We start from the raw sequence: 23,856 nt of genomic DNA on the forward strand, positions 1-23,856 counted from the left end.
AGCAGGACAAGGAACACCTGTGCCGCTTTCCGGGTTCTGCGAGTCCCAAAGGAAGACTGCTTACCCGGTGGGTTGGGCTCATCCTCTAAATGTAGTGTCTCTTTAACAGAAGCAATAAGCGCAGATACAGCAGCGCGTTCTTTTGCCGCTTCAGGGGAAGGATCATCCTCATCCTCCTCCTCCACCTCCACATCAGAATGAAAGGATTGAGACCCCTCAGGGGTTAAACTGTCCAGGGCAACCATATCAGAATCAGAATCAGAGGATAATGAAATCCTAGCCCTTTTTCTAGAACCCCGCTCTGACATCAATAAATCCACCTTGGACGCTAAAGTCGCAAGTGCAGCAGCAAGAGAAGGTGAAGAGTCAGGAGTACCTGAATGATTCACCAAGGCTGGGGGGAATTTGCAGTCCTGGGACTCCATGAGAAAAATACTATGACGATGGCCCTTTAAGATGCGATTGCGGCGACCCACCACAATGCACCGCAATAAGGATTACACTAAGGTACCCCCCTGAGATGGGAAAAGCACTGAAAACAGAAGAATATTCCCCAAAACCAGCAAAAAGAACCCCCAGAAGTGTTACCAAGCTGCTGAAACGATCACTGCATACAGGAAAGGAAGTAATGTCACCCTCTAGAGGCTGAACAGGATCTAGGCTAAGGGAAAATGGTTGCCAATGCATCTGAATGGGAGGCTCCAGGAAAATGGCCGCCGACCATGTGTAAAAAAAGAACACCTTGCCACACACAAGATGGCGCCCGAAGGCGCCAAAAACACTACATAGAGAGCTGCAGAAAGTGCCCACAGTGAGGCCAGAGCAGCTGCCCATACCCAAAATGGCGGACCCGCGGTTTTTTGCACCGCAACGGTCCGCACCGCCATGTCTGCACCCCCAAACACACTGATAAAGTGGACAGGGATAGGGACCCCCACAGACCCCCCCACGGCGATACATGCGCCAAGAGGCCCCCGCAGGGACCGGGAGGGGAGAGCACAGACATCAGCAGACTGTCATCCCCAAACAGAGGCCCCACACAGAAGTCACTTACCGCTCCATATGGCACAGGCGCCCCGATATCGCGGGAACCCCCCGCCCCAGATGGCGGGTGGGCCGTCAGCGGAAATAGGATGCGTCGCACGGTAAAAACCGCATGTTGAGGCATCCCGGCGAGGAAGCCACCTCGCGGGCTTTTTACCCCTGAGGACAGGGGCAGGTCGTTTGCTAGGCCAGGGCGCACGCATAGCCCGCTAAACACTCAATGGCGGGCTGGGATTCCATAAGATCCTCTGTCCTGGAGTACCAGGACGACCAGTCCGATTCCCAGCTCCTCAAACGCTGTAGTCTTCTGAAAATCCGACTAACTATGCGCAGAACAAATAAAAAGCTAGTAGTGCAAAGCAAACACATTTGCAGAAAATAAAAGTAAAAAAACAGAAGAAAGGCTGAGACATGTAGCTCCAGCACAGGGATAGCCTATCTTACTCCTAACTAGGCAGAAGACAAACTAAGTTGGGAAGGCTGATAGCAGGGGGGTATTGGACCAGTAGGACAGCCCCCTACAGGTGTGTCTATGTAAATTGCTTTGTTTTTAACAAGTCTTATGCCTAGTTTGCTCCTGTGGATAAGAGGTCAATACCCATTGGTGAAGACTGTATGAGTGGGCGGCGACTGTCAGAGGACGTAAGAGAAATCCAGTTTTCTCTATCGTTCATTGACAGACGCAGAATCATATCTTCTTGACCATTGGGACGTCCCAAAGCAGTATTCACATGAGGGGTGGGAAAAAACAATGCAAAGAAGAATGTAATTTTCCAAGGCTAAATGTAGCCAACCAGGTAACAAGGAGCTCAACCAGGAACAACTGGAGCTCACCCAGAAAAAAAATATACACCCTCAAAGAGAAAAAAAGTTCCCTTTTAGACAGCAGCCTGCAAAACCTTGCGGGCCAAAAGAGGCATCTGAAGATGCCAACACCTTACCTTGTAGAATTTTGTGAACATGTGCACCGACAACCAAGTCGCTGCCTTGCAAACTTGCATCACTGACGCCTGATGGCGAAAAGCCCAAGAGGCACTCAGTGCCATAGTAGAATGCACCTTCACAGGGAAAGGTGGAACCTGACCCTTCAGTGAATAAGCCTGTACCACCCGTCTGCCTGATCCATCTGGATATGGTCAAAGCAGACGCAGTCATAAATTTACAAGGTCCTTCGGTAAGGACAAAAAGAGTTTGATTTCCTGAAAGATTCAGTAGCCGCCCGAACCACATCCAAAGAATGCAAAGCAATTTCCTTGGAATGTTTGGGCTTAGGACAGAGTGAAGGCAGCACAATGTTTTCATTCAAATGCCACCAGTTCAGATACCCTATGGGCAGAAGGGATAGCCACCAAAAAAGGCAACCTACTGAAATAATGTAAGCTGGGGATTCTTCCTAATGTTTTCAAACTGAGGTTTTTGAAGAACAGATAATACCAAATTCAGATCCCACGAAGGTAACAGGGATCGCCTCGGAGATGTCATATGACGCACACTGATCAAAGGTGCGAATCAGGGCAACAAACAAGTGAGGGTGCACCTTCAGTGATTCACACCATGAGATGTACGATTTCCACGTACGATGATATATTTTTCTGAAAGTAGACCTTCAGGCCTTTAACAGAGTGGAATCACTGAGTCAGAAAGACCTCTATCCTTCAACAGCTGGCTTTTAATAGCCACGCCGTTAAATCCAGGGACTGTAAAGCAGGATGGAATATTGGCCCTCGAGACAGCAGATTTTCCCTGAGAGACAGTCTCCAAGGAGCATCGGTCACCAACCTTTCAAAATCTTCGTACCAAGACCGGCGAGGCCAGGCTAGGGCCACCAGAATGACCGGAATCCCTTCCACCTCTATTCTGCGCAGAAGCCTCAGCAGGAGTTTCAACGCATAGATCAGCCGATATTGACCCTGTAGAATCTTCGGCCATTTTTAAGGTTTCCCGCACTGACAAATTAAGTGCCTCCGCCAGCGCGCTATACGGTGTGGCTGCTGACGAGGATACATCCTTCTAGCCATCAGAATGCGAAGACGCAAATCCACCAGGATGGCATGCATCCACGGTGGCAATATCAACTTCAGAATCTGAGGATACTAGAGAGGCAGGCATAGGGCACCTTCTGCTAGTGGCATTTTTTTAAAAACGAAATCCACTTTTAACACCAGGTTTTTCAAAACTGCTGTAAAAGCAGACAGGGGCTGCGACCCGGAGGGTCCCGCAACCGCACTGAGGGGGTATGTAGGTGGGATTTGGTCCTGGGCCTCCATATTTACTTAATACAAAAAAGCAGTCTCACTTTAAAAAAAACTGCAAATAAAAGAACTGCAAAAAAAACAATATCTGCACCGCTGCATCAGCAGCATCACAAGTCCCAGCCCTAGCACAGCCTGCGGCAGGGTGAGTGACACAAATATCTACAGGGACCCCAGTAACATACCACCAAAAACGAGGGATGCAGGAACGTTCTGTGCAGAGAGAAAAAATGATCTGACATAGGAACAGGAAATACCTGGGTCATGTCTAGAGTCACCCTAGCTTCTCCCTTGCTGTCCAGCGAACGTGGACTTCAAGAAAATGGGCGCCCCATGCATTCCTAAGGGGAACTACCAAAACATGGCTGCCCATGCATTACAATGAGAACATTTTTACATTAATGCAGGTCTCCAGGACCCCTCAGTGGGGTCATTAGACAGTAGAATTGGGGGGTCCCCAGGAGGGAATCTGAAACCCAGCCGGCTGTTGCTTCGAGTTCTCTCAGGAACAACTAAACTAAAAAATAAAGTCTTACAAAAAGGTTCCCAAAAACAGCTAAGACCAAAGTGCCAGCAGGGAACGAGGTCGTACTCCTAAACTAGGCAGAAACAAACTGAAGGCTATAGCAGAGTGTGTGGGTGTATGCCTGCAGGGACTGCAACATGGGCATGGTAAAGTTTTTTCCTGCCTAGTGTCCTACTCCTGTAGGGGGCAGCAAAACCCAATGGTCAAGAAAAATATGGAGCTGCGTCTGTCAAAAAATGATAGAGAAAAAAAGATTTTTAACTTAACTGTAAAATAGGTTTCTTAAGAGTACAGGAAAAAGGACCCTCCTTTCTCTCTCTTTTTATCCTAATGGCTTGCTAAAAAGCGAATGATAACTGTCAGTGAGAGCAGTTATATGGGGGTTCATACAGTTCTACTTGCCAGTGTCCAATCATCTGAACGTAGCAACATAGGACACAGTCATCTAAGAACATGCCTTTGTCCTTAACTGTACTCCAAGAAATAAGTTTTGCAAAAAAAAAAAAAAAAAATCATATCCATTATGATAAAGATGTCCCAAAGCACTGAGAATTAGGGGAGAGCAACACTGCAACAAGCCAAAAACAACCAATCCAGAACAGGGTTGAGCCTCAGGCAACTGCCTGCAAAAACTAAAGACCAAAGGACATGTCCGCAGATGCCCAAGCATCCACATGGTAAAAGTATTAACCAAAGATCAGGTAGCAGTTGTACAAACTTTAGCTACTAAAACCTGATGCTGAATAGTTCAGGAAGTACCAACACTCTTGGTGGATTCAGCCATCACCAAGACTTGCAGAACTTGGCCTGTAAGGCTTGAGAAATAAGCTGACCGATCCAACGAGAAATTCTAGATTTTTGAAGATGGTTGACTTTTCTGTGCACCTTCAGGAAGCACAAAGAGGGAATCAGACTAACAAACTGCAGCAGCTGACTTTAGATTATGAATCTTACCTGCACAATCCACATTCGAGGTAGGAGAAGCCTTGTCCCCCGGCATCTGAGGCTTAGAACAGAAAGAAAGCAACACAATATCCCAAGATTCCCATTGAAAGGGTAATTGATTAACCTGTTTTTTACAAGGCGGCTCGACTGACCAAACACTTTAGCTAAAAGATACTGCCAATTTATAAAAATAGGACACCCAGCTGAAAAAATGATGTTGAATGGCATCTTTCAGGGCATCCACCAATAAAAAAAAAATAGGCAACATATTTGGCTAAGCTAGTCTCCGATCCCCAGATGGAAATCTTTAGGAAAAAACAGCTAAAGAGCAGGAACTTCCACAGAGACAGCACAGGCATGACAATCACCATGAATAAGACAGGGCTCGACAAATCGCAGGCACCAGGTCGCAATGGCGACTACGAGTTGCATCCTGGACCCTGGGCTCTTGTCAGCGCATTCCCAGGTGAGAGCAATTCCTCTTGCCCCATGCCCCAGACATGCAGTTTCCGGTGCTTGGCAGCTGGTTGCTGAATGTGCAGCCATCTAGTTCTGGGCTAGTTCTAATTCCATTGACATCATCCCAGAACACCAACCCTGCGCCCCCCTGGGGCATACTGTAATTCTGTGATCTAAGTAAAGGGCCAATCCCAGTGGCTCCTTACAATTTGATTAGCAGTGTCCAATCACAGCTGATCGCATTGTAAACAGACTTGCACCGGCACAGCGTAAGGAAAGGAGAGCCAGTTACCGGCAATTCTGACAGGCACATTTACACAGATAATCAGTGCCTTCTCATCAGTGCCACCTATCACTGCCCCTATCACATTGTTTGTGTGTGAAAGCTGAAAATTGACCGAGGGCAGGAAGGGGGTAAAAGTGCCCAGTTGGCAAATGGTAACCTCTAAAAACCAAAAAAAAAAAAAACTTAAGCTCTGCTGCTTACCCACAGCAGCGCTACCTTTTTTTTTTTTTTTTTTTTCTTAAACCTATGTCGTACAGATACACATATGGGCTACATAAGAGAAGGTTTTTTTCGTTGAAAATAAAGCTTTAATAGTTAAAAAAATTGTCTCCTAACTTAATTAGCTGGCTCCTAGATTAAAAGCAAATTTATCAAGCCCTGACCTCAGACACTAGCAGAAAAACTGAGGCCATGCCTGGCTGGGAATGGTTATGCATGGCTAGGGTTTTTCTGCCAGTGTCCAATTACCTGAAGGTGGCAGTATAACCCTGTTGTAATGATATGAAGATACCCTGTGTCTGGGGATGTACAATAAAATAATGCAGTTATGCTATGCTGTTGGAAGCAGGATTTATCATTGGTAACAAATTATTTTAGTAAATGGAATATTTCAATAGGGTTTGGAGACAGAGAAAGAAAAACAGTTCTACTTTAACAGGCTCTGTCCTACAAATTTCCAGTAGATTTTCAGGTACAGTCACTGTGTAATATGGATACAATAACATTTCAAACCTGTAATTGCCAGTTCCTCGTGTAAACTTCGACAAACGATACACTGCCCAGTTTTTAAGTTGCATTGAAGTCATTCCTTTTCCATTATCTATGACAGCAACGGCAGGCTTTCCTCGAGTTTCATCAAAAAGCTGTTGTATTCATACAAGAAATATAAAAAAAAAAAAAAAACAATTGAGCCAAAATGGGAAAAAAAATGTACATGAAAGAAACAATTGAATAGCAATGTTACATACCAGGCTTATCTGTATGTTTCGAATGCCTGAATTTTGTGCTGTTGCTGAAAGTGAATTGTCTATTAACTCTGCAAGAGCGAAAGCTGAAAGAAAAAAAAAATCACAAAGCCCATTGGGGGTCTGTTAGTGTAAAGGAAATGAGAATACATTTGACTTTAAAAGCGATCAGATAGTATTTGCTCACTTATTTATAGTTATTGCTCAAAAAATTGATATTACAATAATAATAACATTTTAAAAAATGTAAGGTAAAAGGAATAGGAAGTAGTGAACGTTCGACTGGGACTCACCAAGATCTATTCCACTGCACATCTAAATACCTGGTGTGGCACATTGTAAATCAGAGATTTTCCCACACACTGTGAAGTAGTTGCACACAATAATGAGGACTTCTAAAGCTTGAATAGGATCCACACTTTACCCCATTTTTAAATTATCCCTATATTTATTGATTACACAAATATGGCAGCTCACTTTTGACAATGCAATGATTTAAAGCTGAACTCCAGCCTTATCTTCAGCCTTGCACAATTTCACAGGCTCTTCTGCGCTAAATATTTATTACTTTGATTTCATTGCACACAGTGCACTTCAGTGTGCTTTAGAAGCTGCAGCAAGTTGGATAGGAACCCATTGCATTTAGCTCTTTCCTCCCATCTCTATGGTTACTTGTTCACCTCTTTAATTCACTGGAGTCCAGTTTTTCCAATCATGGATCAACAGATCAGAATGTTAGGGGAAAACTTTCAAATGTGGCCACAGGGATAAAAATGGAACAAAGAGGTTCTAACACTTACTCAGTCTTGCCAACCCCCACCACTCCTCTTTAGAATGATATAGAATATGTATATAGTGTTCCTAGCCTTAGGAAGGATGTAGTCAGAAATCTTGCTCAAGGGACACATGCTATGATTGTATGACAAATACTTCTAAGAAATAAAGAATGAAAGTCTTCAAGTTGTGGAGTGTGGCAACCTAAAATTATAGACTATATATGGGGTGGGGGCTGAAAAGTTCTAGGCACAATCCCTGATCTTGCTTCATCTGACTATTACATATTTCCTAACCTTAAAAAGACACTGAAATGAAAGACATTTTCAACAGCTTCAGAGATCATAGCAGCAACAGATCAGTTTTTCGCACAGCAGACAAAATAATTTTTTTGGAAGAGTTAAAACATTGGAGAGATGATGTGCTGAGTGTTGAACTTAAGGGAGATCATGTAACAACAGGCAATATTTGTTTCTCTAGCTGATTTCTTTCTTTGTTGGGTCGAGAACTTGTCAGGCCCCCGATATACAGTGTGTGTATATACAGTCAGGTCCATAAATATTATGACAACGACACAATTCTAACCTTTTTGGCTCTATACACCACCACAATGGATTTGAAATGAAACAAACAAGACATGCTTTAACTGCAGACTTTCATCTTTAATTTTGAGGGTATTTACATTCAAATTAGGTGAACGATGTAGGAATTACAACAGTTTGTATATGTGCCTCCCACTTTTTAAGGGACCAAAAGTAATGGGACCGATTAACAATCATAAATCAAACTTTCACTTTTTAATACTTGGTTGCAAATCCTTTGCAGTCAATTACAGCCTGAAGTCTGGAACGCATAGACATCACCAGACGCTGGGTTTCATCCCTGGTGATGCTCCACCAGGCCTCTACTGCAACGGTCTTCAGTTCCTGCTTGTTCTTGGGGCATTTTCCCTTCAGTTTTGTCTTCAGCAAGTGAAATGCATGCTCAATTGGATTTAGGTCAGGTGATTGACTTGCCCATTGCATAACATTCCACTTCTTTCCCTTTAAAAACTGTTTGGTTGCTTTCGCAGTATGCTTCGGGTCACTGTCCATCTGCACTGTGAAGCGCCGTCCAATGAGTTCTGAAGCATTTGGCTGAATATGAACAGATAATATTGCCTGAAACACTTCAGAATTCATCCAGCTGCTTTTGTCAGCAGTCACATCATCATTAAATACAAGAGAGACAGTTCCATTGGCAGCCATACATGCCCACGCCATGACACTACCATCCACCATGCTTCACTGATGAGGTGGTATGCTTTGGATCATGAGCAGTTCCTTTCCTTCTCCATACTCTTCTCTTCCCATCACTCTGGTACAAGTTGATCTTGGTCTCATCTGTCCATAGGATGTTGTTCCAGAACTGTGAAGGCTTTTTCAGATGTTAGCCTTCCTGTTTTTGAGGCTCACCAGTGGTTTACATCTTGTGGTGAACCCTCTGTATTCACTCTGGTGAAGTCTTCTGTTGATTGTTGACTTTGACACACATACACCTACCTCCTGGAGAGTGTTCTGGATCTGGCCAACTGTTGTAAAGTGTGTTTTCTTCACCAGGGAAAGAATTCTTCGGTCATCCACCACAGTTGTTTTCCATGGTCTTCCGGGTCTTTTGGTGTTGCTGAGGTCACCGATGCGTTCTTTCTTTTTAAGGATGTTCCAAACAGTTGATTTGGCTACACCTAATGTTTTTGCTATCTCTCTGATGGGTTTGTTTTGTTTGTTTTTTTTCAGCCTAATGATGGCTTGCTTCACTGATAGTGAGCGCTCTTTGGATCTCATATTGAGAGTGGACAGCAAAAGATTCCAAATGCAAATAACACACTTGAAATTAACTCTGGACCTTTTATCTGCTCCTTGTAAATGGGATAATGAGGGAATAACACACACCTGGCCATGGAACAGCTGAGCAGCCAATTGTCCTATTACTTTTGGTCCCTTAAAAAGTGGGAGGCACATATACAAACTTTTGTAATTCCTACACCTTTCACCTGATTTGGATGTAAATACCCTCAAATTAAAGTTGAAAGTCTGCAGTTAAAGCACATCTTGTTTGTTTCATTTCAAATCCATTGTGGTGGTGTATAGAGCCAAAAAGATTTGAATTGTGTCGATGTCCCAATATTTATGGATCTGACCGTATAAAGTGCTTTACGAAAGTATTCGGCCCCCTTTAACTTTGCGACCTTTTGCCACATTTATGGCTTTAAACATAAAGATATAAAACTGTATTTTTTTGTGAAGAATCAACAACAAGTGGGACACATCAAGAAGTGGAACGGAATTTATTGGATATTTCAAACTTTTTTAACAAATAAAAAACTGAAAAAGTGGGCGTGCAAAATTTTTCAGCCCCTTTACATTCAGTGCAGAAAACTCTCTCCAGAAGTTCAGTGAGGATCTCTGAATGATCCAATGTTGACCCAAATGACTAATGATGATAAATAGAATACACCTGTGTGTAATCAAGTATCTGTATAAATGCACCTGCACTGTGATAGTCTCAGAGGTCCGTTTAAAGCGCAGAGAGCATCATGAAGAAGAAGGAACACACCAGGCAGGTCCGAGATACTGTTGTGGAGAAGTTAAAAGCCGGATTTGGATACAAAAAGATTTCCCAAGCTTTAAACATCCCAAGGAGCACTATGCAAGCGATAATATTGAAATGGAAGGAGTATCAGACCACTGCAAATCTACGAAAACCTGGCTGTCCCTCTAAACTTTCAGCTCATACAAGGAGAAGACTGATCAGAGATGCAGCCAAGAGGCCCATGATCACTCTGAATGAACTGCAGAGATCTACAGCTGAGATGGGAGACTCTGTCCATAGGACAATAATCAGTCATATACTGCACAAATTTGGCCTTTATGGAAGAGTGGCAAGAAAAAAGCAATTTCTTAAAGATATCCATAAAAAGTGTCGTTTAAAGTTTGCCCCAAGCCACCTGGGAGACACACCAAACATGTGGAAGAAGGTGCTCTGGTAAGATGAAACCAAAATCGAACTTTTTGGCAACAATGCAAAACGTTATGTTTGGCGTAAAAGCAACACAGCTCATCATTGATGGTAAGATGGATGGAGCCAAATACAGGACCATTCTGGAAGAAGACCTGATGGAGTCTGCAAAAGACCTGAGACTGGGACGGAGATTTGTCTTCCATCAAGACAATAATCCAAAACATAAAGCAAAATCTACAATGGAATGGTTCACAAATAAACATATCCAGATGTTAGAATGGCCAAGTCAAAGTCCAGACCTGAATCCAATCGAGAATCTGTGGAAAGAACTGAAAACTGCTGTTCACAAACGCTCTCCATCAAACCTCACTAAGCTCGAGCTGTTTTGCAAGGAGGAATGGGCAAAAATGTCAGTCTCTCGATGTGCAAAACTGATAGAGACATACCCTAAGTGACTTACAGCTGTAATCGCAGCAAAAGGTGGTGCTACAAAGTATTAAATTAAGGGGGCTGAATAATTTTTCACGCCCAATTTTTCCGTTTTTTATTTGTTAGAAAATTTTGAAATATCCAATAAATTTCGTTCCACTTCATGATTGTGTCCCACTTGTTGATTCTTCACAAAAAATTACAGTTTTATATCTTTAGGTTTGAAGCCTGAAATGTGGAAAAAGGTCGAAAAGTTCAAGGGGGCCGAATACTTTCGCAAGGCACTGTATGTGGCACTGTGTGTATGTATATGGCGTTGGTCGGGATGGTTGATGACAGGATTTAATGTTCCAGGATGTGTGGATTCGATTACGGTACCTTTTTTAGTTTATTCTGACAGAATGGGTCCAATTTAGATCAGAGCTGCCATATGATGCTGTTTTTTTTGTCTTACTTTAAATCCTGTTTTGATGGTTGAGTCCTAAAAATAGTATGAAGCAGCACAAGATGAGGGTTACTCTAATCAAGGGGTAGACAACCTTTTTGGGCACAGTGTGCCGGAAAATGTTTTCAAAGAAATTGGGAGTGCCAGATACATAAAAAACAACGGTCAACTTCATATAAAGTAACTGCTGTAAACCGCTTGAATAATAGTAAAAAATCAAGTGAGCTTTACACCTTCACAAATCAGATCAGCTCCAATTCCTGCACCTTCACACCTCAGATCAGTCCCAATTTCTGCACCTTCACACATCAGATCACCCCAATTCCTGCATCTTCACACCTCAGATCAGCCCCAATTCCTGCACCTTCACCCCTCAGATCAGCCCCTGGTAGGCTGCCACTGGCAGCAACAATTTTATTCAAATCAGGTTTTCTTCTGCAAATAGCCTGGCCTGGCAGTCTTGCACTGGCAGCAAATATTTTATTCAAATCAGGATTTCTTCTGCAAATAGGCTGGCATCAGAGTCAGACAATTACCAAAACCAATGTCATCATGACTCATGATCAAAAAATGAGGAAAAATAAGGATTTCTTCTGCAAATAGCCAGGCAGTGACATCATCAGATCAGACAATTACCAAAACCAATCTCATCAGACACATGATCAAAAAATTAGGAAAAATAAGGTTTTCTTCTGCAAATAGGCCTGGCAGTGGCATCAGATCAGACAATTAACAAAAACCAATCTCATCAGACACACGACATGACCAATTCAAATCAGGATTTCTTCTGAAAATAAGCTGGCACTGGCAGCAACAATTTTATTCAAATCAGGATTTCTTCTGCAACTAAACTAGTACTATGCCTGCCACCAGTGCCAGGCCAGCCTATTTGCAAAAGAAATCCTGATTTTAATTAAATTGTTGCTGCCAGTGCCAGCCTATTTGCAGAAGAAATCCTGATTTCTTTGAATAAAATTGATGCTGCCAGTGCCAACCCAGGCTATCTGCAAAAGAAATCCCTAAGTAGAAGTCACTCCTCTCTCCAGTCCTCCACTTACCTTGGGTGTGCTGTGCAGTGTAGGTGCAGAGTGTTCCCGCTGCACTCTTATAAAACCACAAGGTGGGCCCCTCTGCAGAGTCACCTGACCCCTTTTTCCACCCCTCTGAGCTTCACACATTACTTGGATTGGCTGGTTTGAATAGAAACACTGGGAAGGGGTGGAGCGAGCGAGCTAGAGAGGACCCACTTCTGCTTGATAATGACGTGAAAGAAGCGGGAACATTTGACTGTTGACTTGTCCGGCTCCGCGGCCAATCAGCCTTCTGCTCAGGGGGGTGTGACTCACACCCCCCCCCCCCCCCCCCGAGCAGAAGGCTGATTGGCCGCGGAACCGGCCGCAGTGAGGGAAGTCAAGTCCACAGTCAAGTAATTGTTCCCCGCTTCTTCACGTCACGATATCAGGCAGAAGGGAGTCCCTCTGCTCTGCTCTTCCCTCTTCGTTACCAGTACCACCCCCTGAGGCCTGGCTATGCAGCATTGATTGGCCGCGCCGCGGAGCTGGGCTCAGCATCAGCCCGCTGCCCGGCTGACAGTGCCGTGTCTCTGTGACAGTCCAGTGCTGGGACAAGGTCATCCAGCGCCCAGGGCAAATATGGTAAACTGAACCCCCCTGGGATCGGACTAATAGTGGTGTAAGGTCTGTAATGTTTGCGACATGCACTGAAATAGTACTTAGTGTTACACTGCAGTGACCCGAAGAATTTAAAATTGGTGCACACATATAGGGTAGTGGTCACCAGAAGCAAAATATGTCCCTGTGGTGACGGTATGACTGGGAGCAAATGATACTGCTACAGTAGGTTGTTTGTGTCAATCTGAGGAGAACTGATTGGCCTCTAGGTCAGTGGGATGAGGGAGGGTAGGTGGACTCTGAAGGGTGTATAGACCTAAAGGGCTCTAGGAGGGCTCTGAGGGAGGAGGGGGGGGGGGGTGAAAGGTCTCTAAGGGCTCATTCAAACATGCTGCTATCATTGTTGTTGTTTGACAGGTGGTGAGGGGGCTATAAGTTGCTACCATCTGTTTTATCCCTATAAATGCTGACCTACTGAGCCTTGATAGTGTGCAGTACATGCCATTTTACTTTTGCCATGTGCAGAGCCCTGACTGGCAGTATCTCCTTGTTCAGGTGGATGGTTGGGGCACTTAAAATGCAGCTCAACTGCCTATTTTTACCTCCCTCTAATCTATGTGAATAAGCCCTATGGCCTTGCTTACATGTGCTGGTGGGGGGGAGGGTCATAAAATAAGGGGGTTGAGTTGCAGTTTTACTGTCTACACCCCTTTAAGCTTCAAAGGCAGCTGTGTGGGGTAAGCCCATGATGCAGCGTTGATGTTATGCATCCCAAAATGTTTTGATTGATAGGCTGCCCTACAGGTGAGAAATTTGGAAAATAAGTCCATGACCCTTTTCTAAAAATGTGTCACATTACACAGTGCTGTGGCATCATGTGGTTTGGGTGTGTGTAAAAATGTGTGCATTAGCAGATGTGCGGGGTTGCCCTTAACCCATCAATGGCACTGCGGAGCACCTACTAAAGGACAGTACGCTTCGGTGTTTGTCAGGAAAGCCACAATTTTGTGCACAATCCTGACATGCAAGCAGGTTCACACTTTTGTGCGGTGGTTTGGCCACAATGCGATTGTATGTGCAGTTTACCTGCAGATTTAGGTACGCTCCCAATGAATTCTCATGGACTGTGCATTTTATCAACGTGCATCAAAGATGCAGCATGCAAGACTGTGATTTGCTTTCATGAAAACATGATGTCTGATAGAATTTAATGGAAGTGCACTTACAATTGTGGGTAAACTGCACATACAATCATGCTGCGGCCATCCTGCTGCTCACCTATGTGAACCCACTATTCGGGATAAGAAAATAGTGAATCAATGAGTAGGGTGGGGTGGTATGTGCTAGAGAAGAGCAAAGTGATGGGGTACAGAGAAAATCTAAATATTCTAGGCTGTGTGGGGAAAGGACAGAAGAGCTAAAAGCAAACTGGGATGGAAAGGGTGTAAGATCAGTGTGTGGAATGCTGAGCTGAGACCAGAGGCTGCAGGACAAGTGTTGTAGAGATTTATAGACAGAACAGATAAGAGAAGGACAAAAAAATCAACAGGGCAGAGAAGCAAGGAGGATATGTGTGGCTTTACTGGCTTACATTCACAGCATGTCAGACAGTCTTATCTTTGTGACTGATGAGTGAGAGCTGTGGCCCACCGGGAATATGCCCGGTCTGCCCTATGGCCAGTCCCGGCCTGTCAGGGAATCCAAAGCTTAGACCTTCTTGTTCCAAGCAGAGAGAATACTGTTCTGAAACAGTCTGGAGTGGAATGGAGCACAAGGGACTGCCTTGAAAGAGGCCACCATTTTGCCCAAAAGTTTCATGCAGTCGTACGGAGGGAAACTTTTTCCTCCCTATGAACCGAACCAGACTTCTTAGGGCTACAAACTTTTTTGACGGCAAAAAACTTTTGCCTGAACTGTGTCGAGAACCAAACCCAGATATTCCAAGACTTGGACAGGCTTTAAGGTTGATTTCTCTAGATTGATAATCCAACCCAAATTCTCTAAGAATTGGATCGTTAGGGACACATCTTGTGTTAGCCCTAAGCTTGAACGATTCTATAACAGGAGGTCATCCAGGTAACTCATGACAGAGACGCCTCTGGACCTTAGAAAGGCTAACATCGGGGCCAAGATTTTTGTAAACAACCGGGGAGCTGTAGCCAGACCGAAGGGTAGAGCTACAAACTGGAAATGGCACTGCCCTGCTGCAAACCGCAGAAACCTCTGATGTGACTTGAAGATTGGCACATGGAGGTATGCGTCCTTGACATCTATGGAGGCCAAAAAATGTCCTCTTCCTAGAAAGGCTACCACCAAACTGATTCCATCCAAAATGACCGAACGGTCAGGTACTGGTTCAGTGCTTTGAGATCCAGAATGGGTCTTACCTCCCCATTTGGCTTTGACACTGTAAAGAGGTTTGAGTAAAACCCTGTGAACCTTTCGCTGACTGAAACCTCCACAATTACCCCCTGTACCCACAGGTGTTTCAGAGCCTGGAACAAGGGTTCCCTTTTTACTGGGCACGTAGGGACATTTGAACCCAGAAATCGAAAAGGAGCAAACTCCCTGAATCCTATCATGTAGCCCAGAGTTACAGTGAATGTGAGCCCATTTGTCCTTAACCACCTTTTCCCAAGCTCTTGAGAAGAGCAAAAAGTCTTCCCCCCACCCGAGTGAGTGGGGGCGCCTCTTCATAAGGCCGACTTGGAGCCTGTTTTACCAGGCTTTTGGACACAGGGTCTTTTCTGACCTTAACCCTGAGGTTTCCTGAAACCTGATGGCTGAGGCGGTCGAAACTTCTTAGATACTGATACGTTAGAGGTAACAGTAACACTAGGAGCCTTAAAGGATGGAATTTTATTCCTCCTTTTTACCGGCAACAGGGCACTTTTCCCCTCTGAAATCTTTTGGATGTATTTATCCAGATCCTTCTCAAAGAGAATTTCCCTATGAAAGGGAAAGGAGGTCAGCCATTTTTTACAAGGTAATTCTGCGGACCAATTTTTAAGCCACAGAACTCTGCCCATATGGACAGAGAGAAGGGTTACCTGTTGGATAGAATCTTTGAGGGCGTCAATCGCAAAACAGAAAGTGCAAGTAATTTCTGCCAATTCTTCCACAGATTCCTCCTGGATAGAATTTGTAGTCAGTTTTTTTTAATATGGTCTTTTAAGAACTGACAGATGCCTATAGCTGCCCCAGCTGGTTAAACTGCAGAGCCAGGAACAGAAAAGGAAGCTTTAAGTAAGACTACAGCTTTTTATCTGCTGGGTCCCTAAAGACTTGGGCATTGTCCACTGGACAGGTTAAATTCTTTTTCACAGAAGAAATAGCAACGTCAACAGACGGCATACCCCATTTCCTTTTGAATTTCTCCTCCATTGGAAATAGCAAAGAAAATCTCTTTGGAGGCATAAACAACCTGTCAGGGTGATCCCAATCCTCATACACCAACTGTTCTAGTAGAGGGTGTAGGGTAAAAGCTCGGGAACTCTGCTGAAGATGGAAAGATCCCAGAGAGGAAAAAGAGGCCTCTGATACCTCCAGGAGGTGGTAATTTAAACCCAGTCTGCACCATTTCAGTGAGGGACTGGATTAGTAACCTCAGAGTGAGACGCCGAAAAGGATACCTCAGAATCTGAGTCTTCAGAAGAGGCACCATCTTCAGCCTGCTCCCCCTCCAAGTTACCCATAGCTACTTCCTCAATGTCTTCTGCCCAATCTGGCTGTAAACCAGAGGCCCCTGCAAGATTTTGAGAGAACAAAAGCCCTGCTGTATCATTGCTCGGGTACAGGAGAGGGGGATCTATCCCGCTTTTTCCCACCCTGTGAAACAGAAGCAATCATGCCGGCTATTTTACCTTCTAGGCCAGCCAAAGCAAATGCCAAATTGTCCTAAGTAACATAAGTAGATACAGAGGCATTAGAGGTAGCAACCATACCTGCCAAGCGCAATGGCTCAGACTGGCCAGTAGCTTCAGGTCTATCAGGGGAGGAGAGTACATCGGGAATCAATGACTGTTTATTTCTGATGTGGGGACACTAGGCCCCTTCCCTGCTGCGCCCCCCCCCAACCACTTCTCGTTTTGGAAGACAATGCTTTTTAGTAAAGTAAGACCCAGAAGTGAGGCGTTGTTGCACAATGGTAGAATGTACTGTGCTCCAACACTATAAATCTATCACAGAGCTACCGTTCTAACCTGTCCCTGCCGTCACTCAGATGCCCAGAGAGTCTGATCCACCTGCTCTGTATCTCAAAAGATCCCGGCCAGCAGCTTCCAGCAGCCTTCTCCAGCGCGATCCGGAAAGCAGCCTGCTTAAAATGAGGCAAGGGCGTCCATGTGCAGGTCCGTGATATCATTGCAATGGCTGCCCCCTGGTGGCTCTTTGACCCAAGGCGGATGTGCGTGGGACTTCTGGTCTTGCGCCCCACCTCAGACCATCGGCCGCTCGGCCCCTCGCTTCCACTGTTGATGTCCGTCGATGAGCAGAAGTGATTTCAGGATGTTGACATCCGGGGAGGAGGTTCCCCACGTGACGTGCCAACATCCGGCGCCTGTTGGCACAAAACAGGCAGAGGGGACTATTTAATCCGGTCTACACCAGATACAGCAGCAGCGACCGGGAACGTTGACACACATGAGATAAGGTAATGGGGGTTATTGCTGAAGCCCTTGCAGGCAAGAATGGCAACAATAGAAGGATAATACATGTTTGGATATATTTTTTAGGATGGAGAAGGGGTCTTGATGTTTGAGACTATACTGAGTGGGATTATGTGTCGGTCTGGACTCCCACAATAGTGACTGACGGGGTAGTCACCATATATAGTCTGAGATTGAGTAGGTACTCCTCCATTTTGCATCGAGAGATATTATTTATTCCCTGTTAATTAACTACATTGATGGATTTGTATTATATACATAGATGATCAAAGATATCCACTGCAAATGCTTGGTTTGTTATCTCTTTTGGAAGGTGGGCTTACCTGCTTAGGAGCACTCCCCTACTGACAGTAGTAGTGTGCATTTATTTTGTACATCTTTAGCCCATGTATGGCTGGATGAGTTCAGCCCTTTACTAAAATCTAATGTTCAACATAGATGGTCCTTCCTGCTTACATAGTCCCGGCGCCTGCCCCAGAGGGGAATATGTCTGGCGCATCTAGTGATTAGGTTGGTCTATATGCCTTCTGCTTCAGCTATGTGCAATTTATTACATTAAATGTTCGATTGTAAAAATAATTGATGTATATATTCTTTTGTAGATAATGTCTGTAAGGTCTATTTAGCCCTGAAGAAGCCTGTGGCAAAACACGTCAGCTTTGAGGACCTAAATATTCTGTTATCAGTGACATTCTTGTCATTTGTATTTACAATATTCCTAATTGGAATATTTTTATGTTAAATAATGTTCTATGTAAATGTTTTTTAGATATATGGATGTAATAAAATTCAATATTTTTTATACAATTGTGATCATCCCTCCTTTTGGCCGTTAAAGTCCTACTTTTTCATGTATGTTCTTGTTTAGTAGTCATCAGCTAGCACCGCTCCCATAGCCACATCGTCACCAAGCTGACCGGGACTAGACTACATTAACAGGTAAAAACCAATACTGCTGAACAGCACCATCTAGTGATCACAAAACAGAACTACAGTTAGGAGAAAATGTGCCTACTCATTCCCTTAAACCTCTTTTTTTTTTTTCTAAAACAAAAGGAATAACTTACCAGTCCCGCTGAAAGGGTCCTCAGCAGGACCCATCCTTCACCCATCACAGCAAACTTGGTCAATCCGACCTTCAAGGACCGGGTCCCCATTTTTAATGGGGTCCACTCCCATGGTCCTGTAGAGCACCCTTCTGAAAACTCTTTGGGATAATAAAAACCAGGGTTTCATTACAAAGGTCCAATGCCCAAATGGTTCACATTGCGGGCAAAACCTTGGATCTTCTTTGGCCGAGGCATGGGTACCACTCTTTGAGCGCTTAGCCATTTAAATGGATCAGATAGAACGCCCAATTACTGGGACATCTTTGAAATTTTGAAGAGCTTTAATAGCCATGACCACCACCTTCAAGACAATGGTAAAAAAAAAAACTGAGGTTCTTCCTGTATGGGAGGAACGTCCATTCACCTAATGGTAGAGTATAACCCAGATTAGGGCTGGGCGATATGGCTGAAAACTGTATCACGATATCAGTGTTTCATATCGGTCGATATCGATAATTATTGATATTTTTTATTACCCATTTAAAATAAGGACCCTAGGGTGAGAATGCAGGGCGGCGGGCATGGTACAGGAGAATGCAGGGTACTGGCAAGGCATGGTGCAGGAGAATGCAGGGCACTCACTGGCATGGTGCAGGAGAATGCAGGGCACTGGCATGGTGCAGGAGAATGCAGGGTACTGGCATGGTGCAGGAGAATGCAGGGTACTGGCATGGTGCAGGAGAATGCAGGGTACTGGCATGGTGCAGGAGAATGCAGGGTACTGGCATGGTGCAGGAGAATGCAGGGTACTGGCATGGTGCAGGAGAATGCAGGGTACTGGCATGGTACAAGAGGATCCGGGGTTGTGGGCATACTACAGGAGATGCAGTGCTGTGGGCATGGTACAGGTAGACCATGCCCGCAGCACTGCATCCCTTGTAGGATGACCGCAGCCCTGCATAATGGCAGGTAGTGAAGCCGTTTCACTTACCTGTTCCAGAGGCGCCTTCATTTTAAAAATGGCGCCGCCCGGCGCCCACACGTGATGTACGATAAAGAAAATATATGTTTGTGTCCTGTACTGTACCATGACGAAAAAAGGATTTTGACTTTTCTGTAAAATCCATTTCTTTAAGTACAGTACAGGACACTCCCATCCATTTCTGTTAATCCCTTATTGCTTGGTTAAAAAAATGAGGCTTCCTGTGAGTGGAAAAAGTTATATGGGGTCCTGAAAATTCTGTTTGGAAGTGTTCAATAAACTGAAACTAGGAGCATGTAACACACGTCTACGACTTTGCCTGTGTCCTGTATTGTTTTAGAGCACAGTATCTACAATATATTCCGCAATGGGTATGCGTTGCAATTTATTGCACCACTAAGCGAAACAAAAATAATTGCAGGTATCTTAAGAGCTCCGTTGTGATACATTGTTGCCCTACTGCAACACAGATGTCTGCACTCTGCCTAACAGTTTATGTATTACTGACAAACTATTTGTGGTTTTTGGAGGGGAAACACAAATCTTTGTTTAGGAGACAACCTCGATGTAGAGCTGAGCTCACACGTGTGGTGCGAAGTTTAAGCCCGTCTTCACAGCAAATTTCTTTTTTTCTTTTTTTAGAATTTACAATTTTTATTAATATTTTTAAGACATACAAAAAGAAAAGAGAAGCGGATGAAAGCCAACCAGAAAAACAGACAAAAAAGGCAGTAAAAAAGGTTTTAACAAACATGCTGCGGAATCAAGTAATATCCAAATCTGCTGTGTGCAAGTAGGCATACAACATTAAAACAGAAACTTGAAAGTCCATAAAGCGTAAACATACAAAAAGCAATGCATAGCAGTCCTATAGTACCGTAAGGAGAGCATGTATAATCACTTGCATCAACCCTCATCCTGGAAAGAGCAAGAACTGAAAACACAGAATTGCAAAAAAGAAGGAAAAAAAAAGAGGTAAGAGGGAAATAAAAAAAAAGAAGGGAGAAAAAAAAAAAAGGAAAGAAGAGTGGAGGAGGGGAAAAAAAGAGGAAAGCGAAAGAAGGGAAAAGAAGGAAAGCAAAGGGGGGTGGGGGGACGTTAGAGGTTTGGCCCAGACACTCCTGGAGTCCACGGAAGTCAAAAACCTGAAACAAAAAAGGGGGGGGGGGGGGACAGCCCTCCCCCGTCGCTCCATCCAGCAACGGGGTCAGGGAAGGTCTGCCGCCAGCTGACAAGGCTCCCAGATCGTGTGATGTCTCTCCCTTTTTGTCAGTCAGACGAGCCAACATGGCCTCCATTCTCTCAACATCTTTAATTCTAGCGTAAAGTTCCAACAGGGAGAGGGGAAACTGACCCTTCCAATGTAGCGCTCTCAGACATCTGGCAGCGGTCAAGATATAGCTAGCTAATTTTTTGACTGAGCTCGACAGCCAAGGGGGGAGTAAGCCCAGAAGGTATGTTTTAGGATCGAGGAGAACATTGGCATTGAGTAAGCGGTGGAGAAGGTCTTGAACTGAGCGCCAATACTGCTGCAAAAGTAGGCATTGCCAGTAGATGTGGAGCAACGTGCCCCGACCTCCATGGCACCTCCAGTAACGATCTGAAGCTGAAGGGTGTATGGCGTGCAATCAAGTAGGTGTCATATACCAGAAGAAAATCATTTTATAAGAATTTTCTTTATCTACTGTGCAAATAGAGCTTTTAGCTGCTCAGGTCCATATCACCTGCCACTGTGCAACAGAAAGTTCCTCTCCCAGGGCTCGCTCCCACCTGAGCATGTAGGGATGTTTATTCTGAGAGTCAATGTGTCTCACGTTTAGTAGTTTGTATATGTCTGATGTTAAGCCTTTCTCAGAGGGACCCGATAAAACGAGTCGTTCAAATGGAGACAATTTAGAAGACTGGAGGTGAGGTGCGAAAGTCAAAGCGTAATGCCAAATTTGTAGGTAACCAAAGAAAGCGCTGCGGGGCATATCAAACTTGTCCCTGCTTTCATCAAACGAAAGCAGCACCCTTGTCACAGGGTTCACTAAGTGACCAAAGTGAAACAGATTCCGCTGTAACCAGGGGGCGATCATGTGATGGGTAAAGCTGTCTGGCATTTTCGGGTTAAAGAGAAAAGCCGTCAATAATGAGGCTTCAGATTGTAGGGAGTGAGACCAACGTAATGAACGCCAGATGTTTCACACTAGGGTCCTGGTGTGTGACAAAGAGGTCGAGGGGATGTCGGCATCAGAGTTCCACAGCAAGTTATTGGGATGAATTGGAGCTAACCATAGCTTGTCTATTTGCGTCCAACGATTATAGGCTGACAGGGTCACCCAAGAGGCGATGGCCTTGAGTTGGGTGGCATGGTAGTAGTGCAGGAGGAAACCCCAATCCCCCCTCACTCCTGGAGGTGGAGATCGTGGGGTAAGACACCCTATGTTGTTTATAATGCCATGCGAAGTCCAAGAGGTCTGCTTGAAGCCTCTTGAACTGAGCACGGGGGACAGGTATCGGTAAGGTCAAGAAGTGGTACAAGATTTTGGGTAAAATTGTCATCTTTATTGTGGCTAAAAGACCCAACCAAGAAATCGGGAGGTGTTTCCACCTATTCAGGAGAAGACTAATAGATGCGAATAAGGGTACGAAGTTGGCCTCATACAGCTTTTCAAACCTAGGTGTAATAATTATTCCTAGGTATTTAAGCGCAGTAGATTTCCAAAACGTAAGGGAAAGTCCCTGACCGGTGGTGAATCTTGGAAGAGGGCAGGTTAAGCGGTAGGGCCTCCGATTTAGCGGTATTGACCTTGTAGACAGACAAGGAGCCATAGTGGCAGAGAGCAATTTGTGTAAATTAGGGAGGGTCGTTGGTGGGTTTGTCAGAGTAAGGAGAACGTTGTCAGCGAACAGCAAGATTTTAAATTCCCTCCCTCTAACCATAATCCCCTGAACATTCGGGTCTGAGGGAATGTGGGCCGCCAGCGGTTCGATACATAGTGCAAAAAGCAATGGAGATAACGGGCAGCCCTGCTGCGTCCCGTTGGAAATAGTAAAAGAAGTTGAGGATGCGAAGGGGGTCTTTATCGAGGCGGAGGGACTGGCGTAAATAGCCCTGAGGAAAGGGCCCCGGAATACTCCAGGGTCGTGAACATGAATAGCCAGCTGAGCCTATCAAAGGCTTTTTCTGCATCTAGGCTCAGCAGGAGTGTTTCCATTTTTTGCCTATTTATTATGTCTATGAGGTTTATGACTTGTCTTGTATTGTCACCTGCCTGTCTAAAAGGGACGAAGCCCATCGGATCTGTATGTATCAGGGAGGGGAGGAATGCATTTAATCAAATGGAGAGTAATTTTGTCAAAATTTTCAAATAGGAGTTAAGCAGTGCAATGGGCCTGTAATTGTCGCACAGGGTATGGTCCTTGTCTGGCTTAGGTATCAGGGTCAGATGCAAGGACTGCATATCTCTCAGGATCTCCTCCCCATGCATGAAGCCATTATACAACTGAGCCATACGTGGGAGAAGAATTGTGAGAAAGGTTCTATAGTACTCATAGGGGAGGCCATCAGGGCCCGGGGATTTATGATTCGGGAGAAGTTTAATTGTCCCCACTATTTCATCTTCCGTTATCGGGGAGTTGAGAGACTGTAGAGCCGTCCGTGGTAATTTGGGGACCCCACAACGTTCAAGGTAAGAGCGTACACATTTTTGGAAATTTTCATATGGTGGTTGATGTTTTATAGAGGGGTCATTATAGAGGTCAGAATAGTAGTCCACGAATAGCCGAGCCATGTGATCAGGGTGGGTTTTTAACCCCCCCCCCCCCCCCCCCCGGGCTGTCCCGAAGAGCCCGAGGGGCCACCATGTAAGTTTGTTCTTTAAGTTTGCGAGCAAGCAGGGTATGAGCTTCATTGCCTTTATCGTAATAAGTTTGGTGCAGCCGCAAAATGACTCTCTCAGTCTTGCCCACCTCAATGCTCTTCAGGACAGCGCGCAAGCGAACGAAGGCAAACGAGCAAACGCAGCGAGGCAGAAGACGAGAGCCTCGACCCCAGCTCTGCAGCCTCGACCCAGTCTGCAGCCTCAGTAGCTGGGCGTTTTTTGTTTTTTTTTGCAGGCCATGGAGATGGCTATACAGTGTCCCCGGATCACCGTCTTGTGAGCCTCCCAGACATTACCCGGGGAGCGATTTTCCGCTAAGTACGTTAGGTGGCTCTCCAATTGTGCCCTGGTGGACTAATTTTTCAGCAGAAAATCATTGAGCTACCAGTGGCAATGCTTGACCAGTTTATCGTCCAAAGACAGGGCCAAGGTTATCGGGGTATGATCCGACCAGGACATAGGGAGAACCGCCGCCTTTACAATTGCCCGAAAAGACAGGGCATTAACAAAAAAGTAATCAAGCCTTGTGTAAGTCC

General features: G+C 44.8%; 1 protein-coding gene across 1 annotated transcript in view; it reads right to left on the reverse strand.

The window, feature by feature from the left end:
* SMCHD1 (structural maintenance of chromosomes flexible hinge domain containing 1) overlaps positions 1 to 23,856 on the reverse strand; it is a 1,054,086-nt gene that overhangs the window by 659,660 nt on the left and 370,570 nt on the right. The window contains exons 5-6 of the mRNA XM_082259552.1: positions 6,481 to 6,563; positions 6,245 to 6,375 (exon numbers count right to left, since the gene is read on the reverse strand). Coding sequence (XP_082115678.1) covers positions 6,245 to 6,375; positions 6,481 to 6,563 — 214 coding nt within the window. The remainder of the gene's footprint in view (positions 1 to 6,244; positions 6,376 to 6,480; positions 6,564 to 23,856) is intronic.

Source organism: Pelophylax lessonae (genome assembly GCF_965119305.1).
Source record: "Pelophylax lessonae genome assembly, chromosome: 5".
In the NCBI taxonomy this organism is placed as follows: domain Eukaryota; kingdom Metazoa; phylum Chordata; class Amphibia; order Anura; family Ranidae; genus Pelophylax; species Pelophylax lessonae.